This window comes from Stigmatopora argus, chromosome 23 (genome assembly GCF_051989625.1).
Source record: "Stigmatopora argus isolate UIUO_Sarg chromosome 23, RoL_Sarg_1.0, whole genome shotgun sequence".
NCBI lineage: Eukaryota > Metazoa > Chordata > Actinopteri > Syngnathiformes > Syngnathidae > Stigmatopora > Stigmatopora argus.
In genome coordinates, this window is record NC_135409.1 from 9,250,564 (window position 1) to 9,272,534 (window position 21,971).

The window sequence follows — 21,971 nt, forward strand, 5'->3', positions numbered from 1 at the left end:
ACATATTAAGGGATACTTTTTGGGGATGACTATAGCCTCGCAAAAGTCTGTACTCAGCCGTTGGCAATCAGAGACCAGTCCTCCCTCGGGAGCATTTTAGCAGTCAGCCTAGCACGCACCTTTTGGGGACGTGGGAGCAAAGCGGAGCACCCGGACGGAGAAAGCGCGCACCCCCCACGGGAGCGAGGGCGGCCTGGCCGTCCCGCTCGCCGTCTCGCTTCTCGCCACCAGGTCTTGGCGGGCGGCCAGGTTCCCGTCGGAAGCCGTCCGGAGGCACGTAGTATGTTTGACGTTTGACGGGGGCGCTTGGCCTTTCTGCAGGTGGCGACTACAATGCCACAGGTGGCCGGTATTCCCTTACGGCGGCCACAAAAGACGCGCCGCTCGGCCCCACCGCAGGTGTTCCCGTTTGCACCGGGGAAAGACTTTGACGGACTTTATGTGCGTGTCAGGCTCGGAAAGGAGTGCCCACGGGCCCCGTAAGAATCCGGGTCATTCCCACAGCCTTTCCCGGTAACAGAAGCGCCGCGTTTTGTTCCCCCTTTCTTTTGCCACAAAGCATGCGGACTACCACACCGGTTCTTTCTTCTCCGCTCGAGAGACCCCGTCGGGGGAGGGGGGGTTCGCTGACCGTGGGTGCGTCCCTTCGCTCCCGCCAACAAATTCCCCCCAAACGCACTGTGAGCCGCCTGGAGCGGTCGCCATAGTGGCAAAATAGTGGCAAAATAGCGGCGAGCGACGGAGGGACTTCCGATGCGCTTGGGCGCTTCCTCGAGCGGGATAAATGGGCCGGGCTTTGCAAAGCAAACAGCCGCCGCGCCGTCCCATCACAGCCCGTCGCTTCCGATCGGGCCCGAAATGGGACACGCGCGTCCCAGAGCGGACGCCGGCCGGACCCCGGCGGCCAAATACCGCCGTCGAGCTTGTTCATTCAAATGGCTCGGTACGCCAGTTCCCGGATGTTAGTTTCCGCGGACAAGACATCGACCCCCGTCGACGTAACCTCGGGTCTCCAAAACGCGACGTGACGAGCTCGGAGAGAAAAACAAATAAGTGGCGCTGGAGTATTATTGGCAGGCCCAGACTAATCATTGAGGAAAAAGTGCGACTTATCGTCCGGAACATACGGGACGGCCAAAAGGAGATTGGCGCCCGATCGCTCCCATGTCTCGGGAAAATGACATTTGAGTGACCTATCCCCCCCGTCCCACCCGTTGGCCTTCAATGAACTTTTCCCTGGCTGATGTTGCTTATGTAACCTTTGACCTCGCTAATGCTTTAATTGAGGGAGGGGGGGATCCATTTTTGGAGAGTCCTATATAACCAGGCCTTGAAAAATAAATCTGTCACCCCCCCAAAAAATAGACATGTAAAACCAAATGGAGATCCGTGTGGGAATCAAATCAAGTCAATTCATTCAGTTCAATGTCTATCTTAAAGGGATTTGTTTAATCCCACTAAAAAAAAGCAACAACCAAAAAAGGAAATGTCAATGTCAAATCAAATGGAGTGAAAGGAAGTTGACTTTGAAATCATCAGAGTATGTTAAATGGCTCATAGGATCTGTTATTTCAAGGAATTGAAAAGCAAAGAATCTATTAAGGCTCTTTTGGAAAAACTAAAGCAATATTATTGGATGTAGGCCGTGGTGTCAAAAATCCTCCCCGTCATCAATTAGCCGCCGCCGCAGACATAGCAACAACAAACCGCCGCTTCCCAACATGCACCAGGGGGCCATTAAGGGGCGGGCACGGGGCTCCCACGGGGCTCCCACGGGGCTCCCACGGGGATCCCCAAAGCCATTAAAGAAATGAACGTTGGCCCCGAAACTTGACCCGCCGGCCGTGACTCGCCATTATTTTCCAGTGCTAAAGTGACAAGCACGGACGTCCGTGGCTCATAAAAAAGAAAATGACAAGTGGATGTCCACATCCATTTTGCTGGCAAGACCAACCCCAACTAATCGTTTTTTTTCCACGACAACGCACTCGTAAACGGAACAAACAAATTTAAATTAACTTGGATTAATATATACAGACACTCAAACATACGTTTAATGTAACTTTACACAAAACTGAATTCTAATTTTGTTGTCATCTTTTGTTACCTTCGTTCCGTGCTCGTAGATATTGTTATACACGAAAGATATGCAAAAAAGACCTGGCTTGGTCGCATCACGAAATTTTGATGGCATGACGGGCGAATTATCCGATCGAAATTTCCGCCGTAAGACGAGAATTTTGTATGACGAGCGGTCGTATGACAAGGTACCACTGTATTTCCGAATGAGGGCAAATAAAAAAAAATGGAACGATTGATCAAAAAGTTGAAAATGTCGGAATGGTCTCTTTTTTTTTCAAAAGACTATTTAGATTAAATTAAAAAAAAAAAGTGTATGGCCACGCCATCCCAAAAAGTTGCGCTTGTTTTTTTTCCTTGAGAAAAAAAGACCCGATTGTTTTCATGCAAATGCGCTGCAGTTTTGCGTCAAGTTTTTTTTCTGCAACTTTTTCCGTCTTTGAGGCGGCAGGCGGCAGGCGGCAGGCGGGCAGGTAGCGAGCGGCGGCAAAAGTCATTACGGCTTAGTAGGCCTCCCTTTCCCCTGCCAACCTCCCCCCCCCCCATCTCCCCCCGCCTCCCCCCGACCCTCCCGCGCTCTCGCTATCGCCTCTGCTAAACATCTTAGAAGGTTTTCCTCTTTTTTTCCCCTAAACTGCTCGACTTCCAAAATACACGTGTGTGTGTGCGCGCCCGTCTAAAAAAAAACCGACCACATTGCTTTGCTCACGTGGACCAATAAATATTTCCATTTATATGCAAATGACGATCTAGTGACCAAGAAGAATGGATCAAGCAAAAGTAGGAAGATGGCGCAGGTCGTTGTCTCGGCCGGCGTGGCACGCTTTCTATTATTTTGACGACTGGCGTTAAAGTTGCGACCGACCGACCGACTCTTCGGCGTGCCTTTTGGACCAAAGTCAAAAAGGAAGAAAAGTTGGCAGCCAACGAGATCACTTGAAACTCTCTCTTTTCTCTTTTGATGGGACGTCGATCATCGTCAATGGGAAAGCTTTGAAAGTAAACTTGCCAGTGACTTCCTCCAAGCGTGCACGTGATAATTACACCAATGGGATTTTTTTTTGTTTTGACTCGCAGTCGCTCGGTGACGGGGAGGGGTCTTGGATGGGGTGGGGGGGCTTTCGGAAACTTGTTTGCTTCCGAAACGCCGCCATTTCCACTCAAGCGGATAATTAGAGTCGGAATAAAGCAGGGGCGGAATAATTAATACATCAAAAGTTGATGAACTTTTTGTAATTATTTTCATTTAATCTCCATTCTAATTATTGTTCTAGCCGGCTGAGCCCGTCTGCCTTGGCTGCCTTGGCTGGCTGGCCTTGGCCTGTGAAATGCAGCCGTGGCGCTCAACGTACATTAGCTGGCGGGACACACGCGTGATCCGTGTCCACGCCATTCAACTGACATTTCAATTCCTCCACTGCAAAGCAAACAATTTTGAGACAGACACACACACACACACCTGCCGCTCTCACGCTCCTTTTTATTAGCGCCGCTCCCCGACGGCTTTGGTGACGAGTCGCCTTTCTCCGTGTCCCGCCAAGTGGCGTTTTGCACGGAAATGGAGGCGCGGTGGCGTCAAATTGGACCCGGGTCAAAAAGTGACGGATGGCGTGCAATTTAGCGTTCGAAAATTGGAATTAGGGCCGTGCTCAATGAATAGGCCTCCTGTGTGGCAATCAATTCCTTATTCATCCCAATACTTGCCATTGTTTTTTTTTCTGCTTGTGTCTTTTATTATTGAAACCTCATTCAGAAGCAAAGTTATCACTTTTAACGTTTGAACAGCAGATGGAAAGATTTCTCTCCGTTTTTAGTGCAAACCTGCTTCGATGGCGGATTCCAAAAAGGAAGGAAAGGAAAAATCACACGCTCAATATGGAACTTGAGCTTGGAAATAGCGCCCTCGCGCGTCCAGGCAACGTTACTTCCCGTTAGGGCACGGCATCTGAGTGCCGCCGCGGCCGCCCGCCGACCACGAGAGAGAGGTTCAACGCCCAATTGTTTATTTCCACCAAAATACCAGGCGAAAAGATCGATTTTATTCATGCGTGCGAGGACAATCACGCAATGGATCAAGATCGACGCGATGGCTCGCAGAATCCATTTTTTTTTGGGTCGAGCGTTGAAAAACAAACTTGGTTCTTTCTGCGATTTAAATAAAACACACCAATTTGACTCGGAATCAACACAATTGCCGTCCTTTGAGAAAGTTTTTTTTTTGTACAGTAATATCTATATCTTTCTTTCCACATGTCACGTCAGCCATTCTAAAGCGCTGACTTGCTGATATCATAATCAGAGTATAATAACAACGCCGAGTACGCAACAGTGGTCTCGATTCTCTGACTGGGAAAAAAAAAGGGGCGAGGAGGCGGGGCTCGGGCGGGGGCTTTTGGGTAAGTGTCAGATTAGGCAGTAATGCAAGTCAGCTAAATAAAAAGCTAAAGCGCCCCTCCAAAAAAAAGAGAGGAGAAAAAAAAAAAAAAAAAAAGCCAAAGCTTCATCACAAGCATGAAATTAAAGTCGCGAGCGCCGAGCGCCGACTAGATTAAACCCAAAATAAAATAAAATAAAAAAAAGTGCTTCTGCCGAGCGTGGCGTGTTGACTAAATTAAAATTGCCGCTCGATTAATGCACAAAACAAGATCAGATTTAATTAAGATCAGATTTAACGGAGGCTCCCGCAAATGTTTGGGGCCCCTCGCTAATTAAAGCGCCTCTCGCCGCCTCCGACGGATGCCGCCAATATATTCCGCGTATTGGTATTATTTGTATTATTATTATGATTATTTTGATGATTCCTTTATGCCAGGGGATCATTTGGGAATAATTTAATTAGAGAGATTGCCAGTGAGGGAGGCCTAAATTGACGCCTCGCACGTATTTCCTTTCGGATTGTTCTTGTTAATGAGCTTTTGGCATTCCGCATTTCACCAGCTCTTTTCCTGTCACAACCTTCTTCTTCTTCTTCTTTTTTTTTTTCTCTCAGCGTCGCTATAGGGATAGTGTTGTCTTGTATTATTTCTCCAGGCCAATATTTAGCTATTATCTTGCACTTATCTGCACATCTTGTGCCGTTGACTCGTGTTGGGCCGCCCACGTGGCTGACTCACTCACTCACTCTCTCTCTCTCTTTCTCTCTCTCTCTTCAGGGGGAGCGCTGACACCCGCTGGACGGGAGGGGAGCAACAATCACTCACGGTATGTTTCCATGTGTGTGATTTCCTTATTTTTTTTAAAAACCCATTAGCCGCCACTGAAAGCAAAACATTCACTGGACTGCGTTCACTTCCCGAACTTGAACCCGTTGGGGATGAAAGCGTCGTCTAAATGACGAATATACAGACGCTCCCCTACTTACAAACGAGTTAGAGTTAGGTTCCGAGCGATTGTTCATAAGTTGAATTTGTTCGTAAGTTGCTCAGTGCTATATTTTGTATTATAATTTATGTTTAAGGCCTATATAAGTATATTGAAGGTTTATATACGTGCATTGGTATGTTTAAGGCTTGTATAAGTAACACGCACTGGTTTGTACTGAAAAAAACATTTAATAAAATGGAGAGAATACATACAGTACTGTATAGAGAGAGAGAGAGAGGGAGAGAGATTTACGCTCGTCCGTCGACGGCCTAAACGTTCCATCGATATAACTGGGCCTGGCGTCTGAGAGGAAGGAAAGCGTTATTTGCCCATGATTTGGGACCTATTTTCAGAGATCATTTCTGGAGCGAGCGACGTGCGCTTTCCGCACTTTGGACGCATTCTGCCGCCGTCTCGTAGCATCTTAGCAATTAGCGTTTCCAAACCATTTGTTTCTCGGAGGGAAGCCACAATGCCAGCGAAACTTTAGATGATTTTTTTTTCCGTGTGACATTTCACTTGAGGTGGGCAAAATTAGCATCCCGCCCGCCTGCCCGCCCGGCTAATTCCAGGGCGGCGTCCGTCCTATCGCTCTTTGATGCGGGTCGGGATGGGCGGCGTCCGCCTCCAGACCGCCGGTTCAATTAGCCGGCGCGACCTTGACCGTGAAGGTCGGTGGGGAGGTGGGGAGGGCACAAGCCCGTCTGCCGAGCGGCGAGGAAGACGGATGCGCGCTCTTATCAGTGCAGCTTGCCGGAGTTTTAAATTATTCATCCTCCTCCCTCCTCCTCCTCCTCCTCCTCCTCCTCCCCGTTCGCCTTTGCCGCCTTCCACATCTCCATCACACGGCTGCCCGCATCCGCCCGGGGAGCGGGCGGTCGCCACGGCAACCTTATCGCAGATCGCAGATTTGGGGCTCCAGAAATGAAATAAAAGAGGAAATTGGCTGTATTAGCATAAGAGGAGTCAGCCCAGAGTTGAATACACACATCATGGCCCCCACGACAGCCCCCCCGCCCCCTTCCTCTTCTCCTTATCTGATGCCAGCTATATATTTTTTTTAATTCCACTCTTCTTTGTTCCTTCGTGAGGAAGACGAATGCGTGGGGCAGTGGGCAGGGAGGGGGGGGGGGCTATTGGCTCTCACCGAGAAAAAAAAGCCACGGCGCCGGGTGATTGACAGCTCACTTTATTTCCCACCTCCTCGTTTCATTTCTTCGGAGGGAGGTGTTTATTTTTCCACGCCGTCTCCATCTTTGAGCAAATCTCGCAGCCGCCGCGTATTGGGATCATTTATTTTATTTATTTTTAATGACATTTTGGGGGGAACGCGATCCCGTGGAGGACCGCTGGCTGTGCTTGCTGTATTGTCGCTAAATTTTTAAAAAAGACAGAGCTTGAATTATTTGATGGCGTGAAATGATGTGAATGGATCCTCTAGCAAAATAGGAAGTGCTTTGTGCAAATTCCAGCATTTGGGAGCATTTCCCCCCCCAAACGGAGGCCCGGATCGCCCCCCCTAGTCCCGCCTCCTTCCCTAATTGAAGTTAAACAGCTGACAAATACGGCCCCCGCCCGCAGATGCTTATAAATGTCAACATGCGCTCCCACTTAGATGGAGCCACACTCCCCCGGGGACAACGGCCAGTGTTTCTTATGCTAATGACGGCTTGCTTATCTTCCTGTGGCCCGCCCGCGGCTTTTTGTGCTCCAAAATGGAGGGCGGCCGCAAGGGGAGGGTTGGCTTTAATGAGAGCGCCGCTTGCGTCTCTCCGCTCAGGTTAAGTCGTCAAAACTGATGACCGAGGATGTTAAAATGGTCTTTGGCTAAACATCCAAAGCTAAGCTGTCAAAGTAAGGTACGACGGTCCAAAAGTCCCAAATTTGAAATCCCATTTGAGCGGGCGTGCCGACTTCTTCGGCAGTCCTCGCCCCGCCCCGCGCGGCCTGCGCGTGCGATTTCTCGCCGCAGCGGCGACCCGCCCACGCGGCCGCCGAGACGGCGATCGGCACGGTGCAGCGAGGCGCGTCGAGCAATATTTGCCGGCGGCGTTCCTCGGCCCGGAGCAGATAAAGTCCGGGATCCCGTGGCGTCCCCGTGACGGTTCCGCCCGAGCGGCGTGGGCGCGGCTAGCGCCATTCCGCCAGGGTAGCGTCTTAAAGGGACGCGGTGGGTCCCGTCTCGTCCGCGGCTCGGCGGCGGTGGTCACGCTAGCTCGCCGGCGGCGCTCCACGCTCCCACGCCGTGTTTGGAGCGTCCGCTTGGACGCTGTCCTAGCTTGGCGGTGGGCCCCAGATAGAACCTTTGGAACAAAAGCGATTGGGACAAGTGTTAAGCACAACAAGAAGGACGCGTTGACAATCTCCTGGCCTAGAAAGTCAAGGCGCCATTTTCTTGCTTTCCTATCTCTCCCTATCCATCCAATTGAATTTTGTCCTCCAACCTCTGCTGTCGATGGCGCTCGACATCCGTTCCATTTTTTTTTTTTGGTAGCCGCTCCCCCTCCCCCAAACGCGTGGTCAGGGCCCAGTAAATGGCGACCGCTCCCGAGCTACGGCCAGGCTAGCAGACAGGCGTCGGCTCCGATGGGTTTGCCGGGTGGCGCGTTTGCCGAGGCAAAGCGAGCGCCCAAAATGGAGGACGACGACGGCGTAGCGATTAAGGTTAAGACCAAAAGCGAAGGAGGATGAAGTTAGGATGAGGAAGAGGAGGAAGCGCCGGCACAATTACAAGATGGCGTCCGCGTGCCAGCGCCCGACAATGGGATCGAGAGCTGGGTGGGCGCCGCTCCCAAGTCCCATTGGCCGACGCGGCACGCGCGCGACAAACGGGTTTGCGAGCCGCGCGGGCGGGATTGGTCCCGCTCTCCGCTGCCGCGGCCGGCGAAGGGAGGGGAGGCGAGTGGACGGCGGAGATTGCGTCGGCGCCGCCGCTTGCCAAACGGGCTTTTCTCCGAGCGTGCCATGGGAGCGCCCCCAACACTTTCCCTTGTCTTCTTTTCCCACTCCTCTTTTGTTCCACTTACTTTTGAGAGTTGAAATGTTGTGCTTGGACTTGGAGGCGCGCTAACACGCCTGCGGACGCCGCCCGCGTGCATCCGCTCCATCATCCAATCTTGTCAGTGTCCAAAAGTTTTGCATGTGAAATTCAAGCCAGTGAAATTTGCCCAAAAGCTGGGGCTTTTTGTGCTTTTTGTGCTTTTTGCTTCATTTGACAAGCACGTACGCCAAAGTCCAAAGCGTCAAATTCCGTAGAACGAGCTCTCACGCCATTCCCCGTGCGCCTTCAATATGGCAGAATAGATGCTTTGGGGCCCCGGACGGAAGAGACACGCACGGAATAGTTGGGGGGGCCCCGGCGCCGCCCGTGTTTGGGCGAGGCTTCCACCCGAGCGTGGCCGTGGCGCCGTCTTTGGCGGGCCTCAGACAAAACAAAAGTTCTGGCATCAAAGTTGGACTCCGGTCGACCTCCTCCAAAGCGCTGGAGGAGGGCCTCCGTACAAAAGGTGGGCGAGCCGGCTCGACGGGAGATCTTGAGCAGGTAGCGTCTGCTAAATGGGATTTTTTGGGGGGGTGCCACCGCCATGTTTGAAAGGGAAGGGAAGAAGGGGCCATCTCCGTCATCTTGGTGGCGTCCTGCCCAAAGTGCTCCAATGTACACCTTCTGTCGAATTTGGACATTATTCAGGGCCGTCTCGGCGCAATTATTTGCCGCTTATCTCTAGCACGCACCAGATGGTGGCTTTGTCACGCTTCCGCACACGCATACGCTGACACACTTTTATAAATTCCATTGATGACTGCGTGTGATAGGACCTCCCACCCCCCTTCATTACAACATTGATTATTTATCGCCGCGTCTTATCGCGCAGAGACGCCACACGGGCGGGCGTATTGTTTGCGACGGGCCATTGTCAACCTGCCGTCGTTCGGTCGATCAACCACACACCGGCTGGCACACGCCACTTCAAAGTTGTTACATCGGAAATAAACTAGCGTTAAGTTGGTGGAGAAGCATTGATCTCGTATTAAATGCGGATGCAAAGAGAATATTAATACAGACGCTCCCCTACTTACGAACCAGTTAGAGTTGGGTTCCGAGCAATTGTTCATACGTTGAATTTGTTTGTAAGTTGCTCAGTGCTATATTTTGTATTATAATTTATGTTTAAGGCCTACCTATATAAGTATATTGAAGGTTTATATAAGTGCATTTGTATGTTTACGGCTTGTATAAGTAACACGCACTGGTTTGTACTGAAAAAAACATTTAATAAAATGGAGAGAATACATACAGTACTGTATATGCATACATTAGAGAGAGAGCGAGAGAGAGAGATTTACTAGAAAGTGGCTGAAAGAAGCTATCTAATGACGATTGCAGTTTTCTTTTTTTCATTATAGATGTTGCGGTAGCACTGTATGGCATCATTCAATTGATTTGCAAACTTTGTGCAACGTTCAATATTTGGGTCCTGCTGCTCCATCTTTATGTTTATAAATGGTACTGACGGTCGAACGATTCAAGTTGTATGCCCGTGCAACGCTCACGCTCAAGGCGCGCAATACAAAATCGAACTTACGAACATTTTTCGACATAAACGCAATTTGCAGACATGTTGGTATGTAGCGTTGTTCGTAACTCGAATGTTCGTAAGTAGGGGAGCGTCTGTACTCTCTGTTCTGTTTCAAAACGTCAGAAAACAAACAAAGCCCCAAAATAGGGAATATTTCCCCAGGCCGGCTAGGGTGTCGCCTAATGGATCGGCGCAGATCTAATCTGGGACGCCCGCTCATTCAAGTTTACTCTTTGTCTTTCAGAATATTCCACGCGGCGTGAAACTTCATCCGCCGCCACTCCTTCAATAATTCAACGGCTCGCTCGGGACCGACACGAGACGGACGCCGGCCGGCCGGCCGAGAGAGGCTTCCCAAGAGGGACGTGCGTTTCGACGCAACCCAACTTACGGCCATCCACGCTAAAGGTGTTGTCGGCGATACGGCGTGGTGCGATTCCCGCTACTCGTTCCAAATCCGCCTCAAACGAGAATGGGCGGCTCGGCTGCACTTCCAAAACAAAGCTCGGCTCCGCGGTTGCCATATCCAAAAGCGCCAATTGTCGACTCAAAGTGTTGTATCGGGGTGGAACGGTGATGCAAAATAGGAGACAAGACAAACCGTCCCCCACCTAATCGACAAGATATTCAGCGCAGTACTTGGAAGGAAGCGTCTTCCATCACCTGGGGTCCATCTGGTCGAATTTTGAGTTTGCAAAGAAAACGTTTGGAGTGCCGTCGCTCCAAAAGCGAGGCGATAGGGCGGCGCCGTCCTGCCCTCGTTAACGGCGCCGACGCGATTGGCGCCTTATCGGGGCCATCGCGGGAGCCCCGGTCCTTATCTCGCCACGACGGCTGCCACTCTGGAAGGCCGGGAGACGGACGGACGGACGGACGGACGGACGGACGGACGGACGGACGGACGGACGGACGGACTGGCCGTTGACCACACGCTCGCTGGGCGACTTCAAGGAGAACGTGAACGCCAACGCGGGGCCCTAATATGGAAGTAGGATTGGGGCTCAACGAACGCTGCTGGCTCCTGAAATGATATTCAACAGTGCATTTTTTCCAGCTCTCCACGACGTCACACTGACCCCACGTGAGGAAAAGGGGGTTACGGCGAGCCAATCTTGGCACGTCGTCCTTTTGGCCGTAGTTGGGACGTCATAATGAGTCGCGGGCCCCGGAGCAGATCGTTCTACCTCCAGCGGCATTTATTTCGACTTCGACCCTTGGTAAGTAACCCCGCGACGCCCAAACAAAACAATTGGAACTTCTCGCTTTCCTTATCCGAGAGCGTCCCCAAGCGGACAAGGGCGAAACTGCGTCCAGACGATCATCGTGAAGTAGCCAGCCAGCCACCACTGTTTGTTCTTTGGATGGAGCACTTTTATTTGAGGGAAATGAATGAGGCCATCAGAGAATACTCGGTTTTCAAAGGGAAGGAGGGATAGGACTAGAGAAATTGTGTAAAAATTCAAACGCTTCTCTTTAAATATGTTTTAGACAGCGAGAGCAACAGCCACGGTTTCATTCTTACGTCGACCCCAATTCAAAGGTCCCAAATGGGACTTCTTTCCAGGCTATGTTTAAATAGGATGTGTTGGTAACGAGTATCTCAAAATGTCTCGTTCATACAGATTCGGAAAGCGAATTCCAATCGTCAACCAAGTCCTTCGTGCAATCTTTTTTTTAATTACGTGAAAACAATCAGACAGCATTGATCGTGTAAGTTTTATTTCTCTGCATCTATCTTACAAACAAACATGGCCGGAATGGCTCCATCCAAATGCCTGTCCGTCTCTCCTCAATTACCTGCAAAAAAAGAAAGAATGAGTGTGGTTCAAAAAGACGCCAGGCTAAATCGGAGGCTACTGCTCGACTCAAAGCACACTGAAAGCAGCCTATGCCGTCTAATGTTCACAGAGTTACCTCCCGCCACCTTCAATTCCTGGATGGCGGCCAGAGTACAACAACAACATTTCAGCGGCGAGGCCGAGATGGTGGAGAGTACGGCGGCGAGGATGGCCACAAAAACACTTACAGAGCGGCGGCTCCGGAGATGATCTCGATCAGCTCCTTGGTGATGACGGCCTGCCGGGTGCGGTTGAAGGTCAGCGTCAGCTTGTCGATCATCTCGGCTGTGGCGGGGAGGAGAGAAGAAAAAAGGAAATATTGTTCATCGGTGGAATCCGCCCGCCGTTATTCATGATTTTTTCTTTTCTTTTTGTTCCCCCGCTCACAAGCATTCTTGCTGGCGCTGTCCATGGCCGTCATCCTGGCGCTCTGCTCGCTGGTGGACGACTCCCGCATGGCCAAGTAGATGACGTTGACCATGGCAAACTCCTGGTAGCTCCTCAGCACGTCGGCGTCCACGTCGTCGTACACGCCCATGGTCTCTGAGGCGCACCACGCGGACGTTATGGTCTGGGCCCGCGGCTCCCGGAACCGCGGACGTCACGGTCGGGACCCGCGGCTCCCGGAACTCACCCGCGTTGGCCACCACGTCGTTGGAAAAGAGGGGCTTCTGATCTGTCTTGTAGGAGATGACCGACCTGGCGGGAAGGAGAATATCTCAACGTGGGACTAATTGGGATTCTTTTTCCGGCTTCAGAAGACCACGCAATTCCCACCTGAAGCGGTTGTAGACCACGGACCCCTGGTCAAACTCGTAGCCGGAGTTGAGCAGCTCGCCGGCGATGACCGACGCGTCCCCAAAAGTGGGGGGCTTGCGGCCCACCTCCTTGCAGTTGAGCATGATGTGCTTGCCGTGAGTCCTGGCGAGGCGAGGCGAGACAGGCAAACGCTGAAGCGAGCGCCCGCGACTCGGGCCGGCGGCGTCCGAGTCGCGGGCGGCGGCGGGGCCGTACCGGTGCAGTATCCCCCTGAGCTTGTCGCCCACGTTGATCACCATCACCTCCTTGCCGCCGCCGGTCAGGTTGGCGATCTCGTTCTTGATGGTCTTGGCCACGCCCGAGTGGATGGCGCCGCAGAGGCCGCGGTCGGACGTCACGCCGATGATCACGTGCTTGGACGCCTTGTCCTCGGGCGCCTTGATCTCCGCCTTCTCGTACAGAGCTGGGGGAGAAGCGGCCGCTATTGAGTACAGGTGCTGGCGCTAGCGCGGCCGTGGGGGAGGCGCGGTTCGGCGTACACAGGGCTCCGGTGCCGTAGACCCGGGCGGGCTTGAGCTGCCTCTCAGCCCGAGCGTACTTGGCGGCTGCCACCATTTTCATGGACTTGGTGATCTTCTGGATGTTCTTGATGGACTTCAGGCGGATGGTGACTGCACACAATGGACGCTTGCTTAGTATGGAATTGCCTCACGGCGGTCAACTCGAACAACCGCAAAAATGGACTCCCCATATGCTGTTAGCCAACGAATACGCATGCGCGTATTCATCGGAGGAGCGAGTATATACAGTATGGTATACTTATTGTATGTGTGGTGGGGGGAAATGACTGTGGCCCAGCGCCATTGCCAATGGTGGCCGCCAGACCTAAAGTAGTAAGGGTCAAATAGGGTCAACTTACTGTCCTTCAAGGTCGCCATGTTCCTGATCTGCCCACTGTTGAAAATAAAAAGGTAAATTGAACTTGCGTGTCACGTCAACGTCGCACTGTGCACAAGAAATACACGTCCGCAGTGTTCTCCGCGTCAAACCTTGGCAGGAAAGGCGGACGCCACCGAGACCGTTTCTGAGACATTCCGCGACTTTTGTCACCAATAACACAATCGATCCGATTGACTACTTTTATGAAGGTGAAACAAGCAACACAATGTCATCGGGTTAGTTAGCATTAGCCGCTGCCATTCATCGGTCGCGGCCTCCGCGGTTAACACGTCCTTTAGCTCCCAATAACGGCACGATCTTCGCACTCGACACACATTGTGCACTCGGGGACAAAATAATTCAAATTTAGCTGTAAAACTATTGAATATAGTGGCGTTTTTTTACCATTGTGGGGAGAACACCAGTGCGCTAGTCCGGGCAAACATGGTCGCTGCAATGAAGGTCAGACAGGCGCCACTGCGCGTGCGTACAAAAAGAGGAACCACACGGACGAATGATGCCTTCGCGAATCACACAGAAAATCGGATGTCTGCCACTCGGTGATTCTTACCGGTCAACTTTCAACGTGCCATGATACCGAAGCCTCCTGCGTTCATCCGAAAAGTCACAAAAAGGTCTTACAGTTCAAATGTCTTAATCCTATGTTCGTAGCAATGATCAACACACTGTTAAAAGTTTCGAAATGAAGAAGGTTTCAGTATTACTATTTCAGGTTCAAATATATTTCGCATGTCATTTGGAGTGGAAACAATGTTTTGTGTCCAAGTAAAATTGTGTTTCGTAGTAAGTAAGAGACAGCTACATGGAAAACAAAGATGGTTATATATTTTCCCCCAGCAGAGGGCAGAATTCATCCACTGGCTGTCCCAACATTAATATACGTATATACACCAACAATCGTTGCTCTTTTTCTTGTTCGGCATAAATATTCAGATGCCACTCCCCAAGTGGTCTTCCCACGTAGATAACTCGGAAAATACACCTTCATACAATCGAACAACAACAACACAAATGTGTGAATGACGTTCTCTTCACTGTTTATTGTATCTGCAAAGCACAAAGACACACTACTATTATTGGTTAGTTGTAGGAAAAAAACGTGTTTGTATAATTCAACTAACTGTACATCAGGGGTGCCCACCTGCGGTCCTGGAGGGCCCCTCTCTAATATCCTCTCTGTTTTCCATATCTACCTCCTCTAGAGCACCTGGATAAATTGATCAACTCATCAGCAAGCTGTCCAGAAGTCCGATCATACTTATTGGGCTGTGTTGGTGGAGGGAGACGTGAAAAAGAGACTGGACGACAGACTGGGTAAGGGCCCTCCAGACCAGTACCGGAGTTGAGCATCCCGGAACCGTATTAATCGTCATCGCCCTCTAGCGAGCCCGATACGCATTTTCAGCAGCCGCTCCAAACTGCGTGGCCCCAATATTGAATTTCCTGACAAAATGATGATGGTGATGATGATAATTGTTTGAAGGGCGAGTACACTCAAGTGAGATTTTTTTCAAAGAGTAAAATAGTCCAATATTCCGATAAACTGTTAACACGACGTCACCGCCGCTGTTACGTGATTTCGTGGCTTCGCTCGTGTTTGCCACAAGAGAAAACCACGCTGAAGAAACGTGACTGGGCCGGGGGCCAGGCGGACCAATCGGAGGACGCTGCGCGCTGTGCGTCATCCGGCAGGCGGGGCTAAAGCAGAAGGCGCGGCGCGTCGCGAGGCTTGGAGAAGCGAGATGACGTTCGTGTGCGTTGCGACGGAAGCTTGTGACCCCAACAAAACAGCCTGACCATTGATCACCCGCGCGGCCTTCGAGGCTCAAGGCTCCGGTAGGGAGGTGTTTTTGTTGTTGTTTTCAAGCGATAAGCGTGCGTTTGCGTCGCAATCGTCGTGGTTTTGGGACGCGATCGCTGCCTGCGGTGACGCGTATTTACATAACCAGCTTTCCCCGTTGCAACGTTCGTGGCGGGGCCGAAAACATCCGACGACCAAACGTTAAAGTGTCGCTTGAAAACATGTCTTTTGGCCTCGCGTGGGTGTATGCGTGACGAAAAGCTGAAATCGGCGGACTTTTTCCTTCTCTTTTTGCCCCTTTTGGAAAAACAAGTTATACAACGAGGCGGCCTCGTTTGCGAGACGCGCCGGTCCTAGCGCCAGTCGCCTCTTTGCCCGCCCGAGTGAACGAACGACCGACCGACCGGATTCCCGCCCGGCCGCACTCCCTCCCTCCTTCCGACTGACGGCCTTCCCGTCACGTTGAGCACTCTTCCTCTTCGTGACCAAATGGTTCCAACTCCGACGCTTTCTGAATTCTTCGTGGCCATGGAAAAGGTTTTATTAGAGCAAGGTTAAAGGCGGCCCTTGTTGACGGCGAGAAAGAGACTGCAGGAAATCCCTCGTGGTGGCCCTTTTGCGCTAGTGTCGAGAAATCCCAAGGATCTTTGCCAGCGAACCCCAAGGATCTTAACCCAGGGCCTCTCCATCCGTTGGAGTGATGGTGGTGAATACCATCCACTGGTTCAGGAAGGGCTTGCGGCTCCACGACAACCCGTCCCTCAAGGACTCCCTGCTGGGGGCCGACACCGTCCGCTGCATCTACATCCTCGATCCATGGTTCGCCGGCTCTTCTAACGTGGGCATCAACAGGTGGAGGTGAGCCCCCCTTCGTTATTTACTACCCGTTTCATCAAATGTACCCTCTTCCAGCGCTCCCGCCTTTCCCTTAATCCCAGTAGATCTCTACTCAAAATCTACGGGAAGCCTAAAAGAGTGGACAAAGCATAAACCAAAAGCGGCATTTGTCAGGTGAACCACATGAATAGGTCATCCGAGTGGAAGCCCAAGCAGCTCAGCTCTTGGCGAATATCATGCGCCCCCTGGTGGCACGTGCAATGAATCGTCCTCGTTTGGCATCATGTGACAGACTATTTTTGGAATCCAGCGCGCAGTTTTATTGCTAATGTTTGGAAGAGCAAAAGGAACGGCCACCGTTGTGAAAATGTCATTGTACTCAGTGTATAATGACAATAAAGGCATTCAATTGAATTATCCGGCGACGCAGCCACATTTGTCATCAATTGGCACTTGAATTGAAAGTCTCTGCGAAGGTGGACCCCCGGCGGTGGCGCCGTTACACAAGCGGGTCAGTGTGTTAGTGGAACCCTTATACCTCCTCCCGTGACCTAATTCTAGACCCCGACCCCTCCCACTCCCTTGAATAATTGACCTCGAGCAAAGTACGGTGAAAGCTAATCCCAAGGGAGCCCACGGTGCAGAACTTTTCCACTGAATCAAACAAAGTTGTCCCCCGCTAACCCTGACAGACAGATGTTTGTGATACATGTAAACAAGACCGGGAGACTGAGAGGCTAACGATGTCATCCTCTGTGTAGGTTTCTCTTGCAGAGTCTGGAGGACTTGGACTCCAACCTCCGCAAGCTCAACTCGCGTCTTTTCGTGATCCGGGGCCAGCCCACCGATGTCTTTCCCAGACTCTTTAAGGTAGGTTTTTATTTATTTATTTTTTGTACACCCGTTATACACCTGGTATTGTGACCATTCCCGCCTCGTCATGTCCCTCCAGGAGTGGAACATTTCCCGCCTGTCTTACGAGTACGACTCGGAGCCCTTCGGCAAGGAGCGCGACGCCGCCATCAAGAAGTTGGCCTCGGAGGCCGGCGTGGAGGTGACGGTGCGCATATCGCACACCCTCTACGACCTTGACAAGTAAGCCGACGAACGGGGCGCGGCGAAGCGAGCGAGCGGGCGGGCGGGAGCACCTCGCTGGCGGAGCGCGGCTCAACTCCCATCCGCCCGCCTTCAGGATCATCGAGCTGAACGGCGGCCAGTCGCCGCTCACCTACAAGCGCTTCCAGACCCTAATCAGCCGCATGGAGGCGGTGGAGGTGCCCGCCGAGTTCATCACCGCCGACGTGATGGGCAAGTGCGCCACGCCGCTCTCCGACGACCACGACGACAAATTCGGGGTGCCTTCCTTGGAGGAGCTGGGTCAGTAGAAGCCCGCGGCCAAGCCTCGGAAGCCGCCTTTAGCACGCCACTCCACTTAACGCGCGGCGCCCACCTTTTGCTTCCCCCCCCCCCCCCCCCCCGCAGGTTTCGATACCGAGGGCTTGTCTTCGGCCGTGTGGCCCGGGGGAGAGTCAGAAGCCCTGACGCGGCTGGAGCGCCACCTGGAGAGGAAGGTGGGTGGCGTCCGGAGAGCCGGCTTCCCGCTTTAAAAAAAGCGCCCGTCCGGAGAGGTTAGCTTTCCCCAGAGCCCCGTTGACCCTCGGCGTTCTCCGTGTGGTGGTCCGCAGGCTTGGGTGGCCAACTTTGAGCGTCCCCGCATGAACGCCAATTCCCTACTGGCCAGCCCCACCGGCCTCAGCCCCTACCTGCGCTTCGGATGCCTCTCCTCTCGCCTCTTCTACTTCAAGCTGACCGATCTCTACCGGAAGGTAGCGTCTGGCCCCCTCGGCCCCTTCTCCCCCGGGAGGAGGAGGAGCGGCCGGGTGAAAAGCTCCCGCCTTTTTGCTCCCCAGGTGAAGAAGAACAGCTCCCCGCCACTGTCGCTGTACGGCCAGCTGCTGTGGCGCGAGTTCTTCTACACGGCGGCCACCAACAACCCCTGCTTCGACAAGATGGAGAGCAACCCCATCTGCGTGCAGATCCCCTGGGACCGCAACGCCGAGGCGCTGGCCAAGTGGGCCGAGGGCCGCACCGGCTTCCCCTGGATCGACGCCATCATGACGCAACTGCGGCAGGAGGGCTGGATCCACCACTTGGCCCGCCACGCCGTCGCCTGCTTCCTGACGCGTGGAGATCTGTGGATCAGCTGGGAGGAAGGCATGAAGGTGGGCGCCCTGAACCTTTGGAAATGGCTCGTCGTAGCCGTCGCCGGGAGCCCCGTGTCGCAGAAGCGGTCGTTTCGGGGCGCTTCTGGCTTGGAACGCTGCCATTTTTCTTTCTTTCTCCCCACCCCCCACCCTCCTCCTCTAAACGGGTTAAATCTTTTCCAGGTCTTCGAGGAGCTCCTCCTGGACGCCGACTGGAGCGTGAACGCCGGCAGCTGGATGTGGCTGTCCTGCAGCTCCTTCTTCCAGCAGTTCTTCCACTGCTACTGCCCGGTGGTGTTCGGCCGGCGCACCGACCCCAACGGCGACTACATCCGCCGCTACCTGCCCGTGCTGCGCGGCTTCCCGGCCAAGTACATCTACGAGCCGTGGAACGCGCCCGAGGCGGTGCAGAAGGCGGCGCGCTGCATCGTGGGCGTGCACTACCCCAAGCCCATGGTGCACCACGCCGAGGCCAGTCGCCTCAACATCGAGCGCATGAAGCAGATCTACCAGCAGCTGTCCTGTTACAGAGGCCTGGGTGGGTGATCCGATCTGCGCAAAAGGAAAATGGGCTGGCTGGGGCACATTTAGCCTATCCGCGGGGAATTTCAACTGTTGGATGTTTGATCAAGAAACGTAACGGCCTTTACGTAATGCCGTCGTGCGTGACCTTTTCTCTGGCGCCGCAGGTCTCCTGGCGTCCGTTCCCTCCACCCCCACCGCCGTCGGAAACAATAAGCCCCCTTCGGACGTCATGGGATACTCCGGAGAAGGTCATCGCGATACCAGCGCCGCCACATCTTCCGGTGAGTCATCTTTCATCGACGACGGCGCCGCCGCCGCAGCGACCGCCTTCGTGCCGTTCTGATGGCGTTGGTGTAAAGGAGCCTGTCTTCCACCAATTTGGTCCGACGGGGAGGGGTGGCCCTCCGTCGAATACCGTACCAGACATGAGCGTATCCACTCAGGGGGGGTGCTGGAGGCCATCCCAGCATGTGGGTTGCCAGCCTATTGCAGGGCACGCTGAGACTAAGCAACGGCCTTTAAAGGACGGGTGGGCAAAGCGCTCCTTTTCAGGGCCGCCGTAGGTGCAGCTTTTCGTTTCAACCCATCCAGCACAGACACTGAGTTTAAGCAACAGGGGTTGTGCTGCCTGCCAGAAGAGAAGCACCCGATTGCACTTGTAACATACGGGGAGTTGTGGAAAGTGTTCCTCTTTTGAGCTAGGAACCAAAGCACCCCCAGTGGAATAGTTTGCCCACCCAGCCATGTTAAATGAAGGCCTAGTTTTAAGGGATGCTACGTCTTCCTTCATATGTTCAATGCTTCAATTTCTTCAAGGTGCTCTTAAATGGCCCAAAAGTCTGTGCTTTGATTGGCAACATTTGAAAAAGGTCCCCAAAAAGTGTCTTGAACTGGCTTTGACAGTCTACACCAAAGCAGTCCTGGAAGGCCAATTTGGGTGCAGCTTTTTGCTCCAAGCCATCCAGCGCTGACCGACGCAGACAAAGTTGAATCAACGGGGCTTGGGCGGCTGTGGCTGTGGCTGTGGGTGGGGGTTAGGGTTAGGGTTAGGGAAGCTTATTTCTCTGGGCTGTGCTGGTTATAGACGTAGCCGACTGACAAAGTTGAAGCAGCGGGGGTTGTTCTGCGAGAAGCACCTGACGGCAATCCACTGATTCCACTGGTAGGACACCAGTTTAGTTTGGTGGAAAGCTTTCCCCTTTGGAGCTTGGACCCGGAGTAGCCCCGCCCGCACCCACCGTGGCCCTTTGTTTACTTGGCCCACCCCTGCTTTAGAGAGATCAATTAGCCTAGCTAGCTAGCATGTTTTTGGGAACAAACAAACTCCACACAGAAATGTCAGAAGTTACAAAGTGCGTCCTTTCCGCTCAGGCTATCCCACGCCGGGTCAGATCCAGGCGGAGTGGCAGGGCGGCTGCAGCAATGGCGGCAACGGCGTCAATGGCGCCAATGGTACGATGATGTACCTGCAGGGAGACGCCCACGGCGGCGTGTCCGCACATCAGCAAGGTACCTCGCAATGCTAAAGGCACTCCGGATGGCAAAGCTAACGGCGCTTTCTCCTTCCAGGCTACGTTAGCTCCAGTATGTTATGCTACCCTCAAGGCAACAACCGGCAGAGTCCCGCGCTCCAGAAAGGTCAATGGCCGCTTCCAAAATGAAGGGCGAAAAGCCGCTTTCTCGTGACCCGCATATTTTTTCAATTTGTTTTTTTGTTGTGTGTTTTTTTTCTCCCCAGGGCTGGAGCACCACTCGGGCGGCACGCCAACGAGCGGCAAGCGTCACTACGAGGACTGCGGAAACGGCAAAAGCTCCAAAGTCCAGCGACACTAAGCGCCGGAGGTCCAAAAAAATGTGAGTCAAGTGAAAGTGAACTCATTGACGGCCAACCCTCGGACCCACTTTACCCACAGAGTGATTTGACACGTTTTTGTCCTTCTTTTGCTCCGTCTCGCAGGAACGTCGGCGCGGTGACGCCCAATATGTCATCCAAAAATCCCCACACCCCAGCGGATGGTCTCATTTTTTTTCTTCGGGGTTCAATGCAAAGAAAGTCGTCGTGTGTATATAAAGAATTTTCCAAAATGGACATACATACAACTTGTACATATTTGACTATTGTATGTGTGTGTCCTCTCTTTTTGTGTAGCGTCATAGATCCATGATATATATATATTTTTGATATGATACAGAGTCTTGAGTGGATGTTCCTTTTGGGGAGAATTTTCCAGAGAAAAAAAAGAACAGTGAAAAAAAAAATTCTTCCCGCGTCATTCATTTCCTCCTGTTGGAGCCCGTTTAAAGTGTTTCCGTGGTAGTTAACAGGTTGTTTTTTATCCCGCCCCCGTAGATGGATGATCACGATGACTTTTATAAGACTTTATTGTCATATCATTGTGACCCCTCCAGAACTGCTTGTAAATGTACTTGTTTCATTAAAATGACTTGGAAAAACACTGTCGTTGCAGTCCTATTAGTTCTTCAACTTTGGAGGTGAATATTTGGTATTTCGTTCAATTTTGTCCTTTTGTCCTAAAGAAAAAAATCTCAATCCCTCCATAAATTGAAACCTGATGTCCTTAAGTTATTTCTTTTCAATGTCAACCCTTTCACGTTGTCAATCATTTTAGTAAGCATGGAATACTAAAGGGAGCATCATTTTATATGACGTTCAAAAAATTGGGCCTGCCTATTCATCTATCTCACTTATGTTGTTGCAGTACCGTTTGACGCCGCCAGAGGTCGAATCCCTCCAAATCGACCTTTGGACACTTTGGAAAAAGGATGTTTGGATTCAGGAAACCATTTTAAAAGTCGACTTTTTATATTTTCATTTCAATGATTGCATCCTAGTGATTTTTCTTTTTTAAATCAACCTTTTGCGCACCCAGGCCGCCCCACCTTGGCCTTTTTACGGTGCGCGTGACCGAGCGGCGCATGCACTGACGGGTCTTGTCCTGACGCGGGAAGTGGACAATTTCACAACAAGAGTGTGACAAAAGCTCCAGCGGAAACAGAAGCTTGAAAC

The 21,971-nt window shown here is 52.2% G+C and overlaps 3 protein-coding genes and 1 long non-coding RNA gene across 7 annotated transcripts in view; 3 read left to right on the forward strand and 1 right to left on the reverse strand.

The window, feature by feature from the left end:
- The window catches only part of gata3 (GATA binding protein 3), a 68,805-nt gene extending 57,915 nt beyond the window's left edge, over positions 1-10,890 (forward strand). The window contains exons 7-8 of the mRNA XM_077594154.1: positions 5,232-5,280; positions 10,264-10,890. Coding sequence (XP_077450280.1) covers positions 5,232-5,280; positions 10,264-10,311 — 97 coding nt within the window. The 3' untranslated portion in view covers positions 10,312-10,890. The remainder of the gene's footprint in view (positions 1-5,231; positions 5,281-10,263) is intronic.
- Positions 10,891-10,922: 32 nt separating this feature from the next.
- On the forward strand, positions 10,923-13,597 carry LOC144069079 (uncharacterized). The gene is made up of 4 exons (XR_013298379.1): positions 10,923-11,007; positions 11,074-11,236; positions 11,928-12,114; positions 12,248-13,597. It is a non-coding gene; the product is annotated as an uncharacterized LOC144069079 (long non-coding RNA).
- Positions 11,722-14,082, reverse strand: atp5f1c (ATP synthase F1 subunit gamma). 3 transcript variants are annotated; one of them, XM_077594165.1, is made up of 9 exons: positions 13,961-14,082; positions 13,536-13,570; positions 13,156-13,287; positions 12,872-13,079; positions 12,635-12,778; positions 12,492-12,556; positions 12,245-12,400; positions 12,046-12,142; positions 11,722-11,816 (listed from the first exon to the last, which is right to left on the reverse strand). In XM_077594165.1, the coding sequence occupies exons 1-9, from the start codon at positions 13,999-14,001 to the stop codon at positions 11,813-11,815; spliced, it is 882 nt and encodes a 293-aa protein (XP_077450291.1). In that variant the 5' UTR covers positions 14,002-14,082; the 3' UTR covers positions 11,722-11,812. The 3 variants fall into 3 exon arrangements, with proteins under 3 accessions (XP_077450291.1, XP_077450290.1, XP_077450292.1); XM_077594164.1 differs by having other exon boundaries at positions 11,722-11,952; XM_077594166.1 differs by lacking the exon at positions 11,722-11,816 and having other exon boundaries at positions 12,042-12,142.
- A 1,167-nt stretch (positions 14,083-15,249) lies between these two features.
- Positions 15,250-21,376, forward strand: LOC144068969 (cryptochrome-1-like). Of its 2 annotated transcripts, XM_077593972.1 has the most exons (14): positions 15,267-15,412; positions 15,691-16,235; positions 16,976-17,084; positions 17,167-17,309; positions 17,407-17,591; positions 17,697-17,785; positions 17,900-18,040; positions 18,125-18,436; positions 18,602-18,956; positions 19,108-19,224; positions 20,315-20,452; positions 20,513-20,581; positions 20,682-20,797; positions 20,901-21,376. In XM_077593972.1, the coding sequence occupies exons 2-13, from the start codon at positions 16,078-16,080 to the stop codon at positions 20,774-20,776; spliced, it is 1,911 nt and encodes a 636-aa protein (XP_077450098.1). In that variant the 5' UTR covers positions 15,267-15,412; positions 15,691-16,077; the 3' UTR covers positions 20,777-20,797; positions 20,901-21,376. The 2 variants fall into 2 exon arrangements, with proteins under 2 accessions (XP_077450097.1, XP_077450098.1); XM_077593971.1 differs by having other exon boundaries at positions 15,250-16,235.
- The last annotated feature ends 595 nt before the right edge of the window (positions 21,377-21,971 follow it).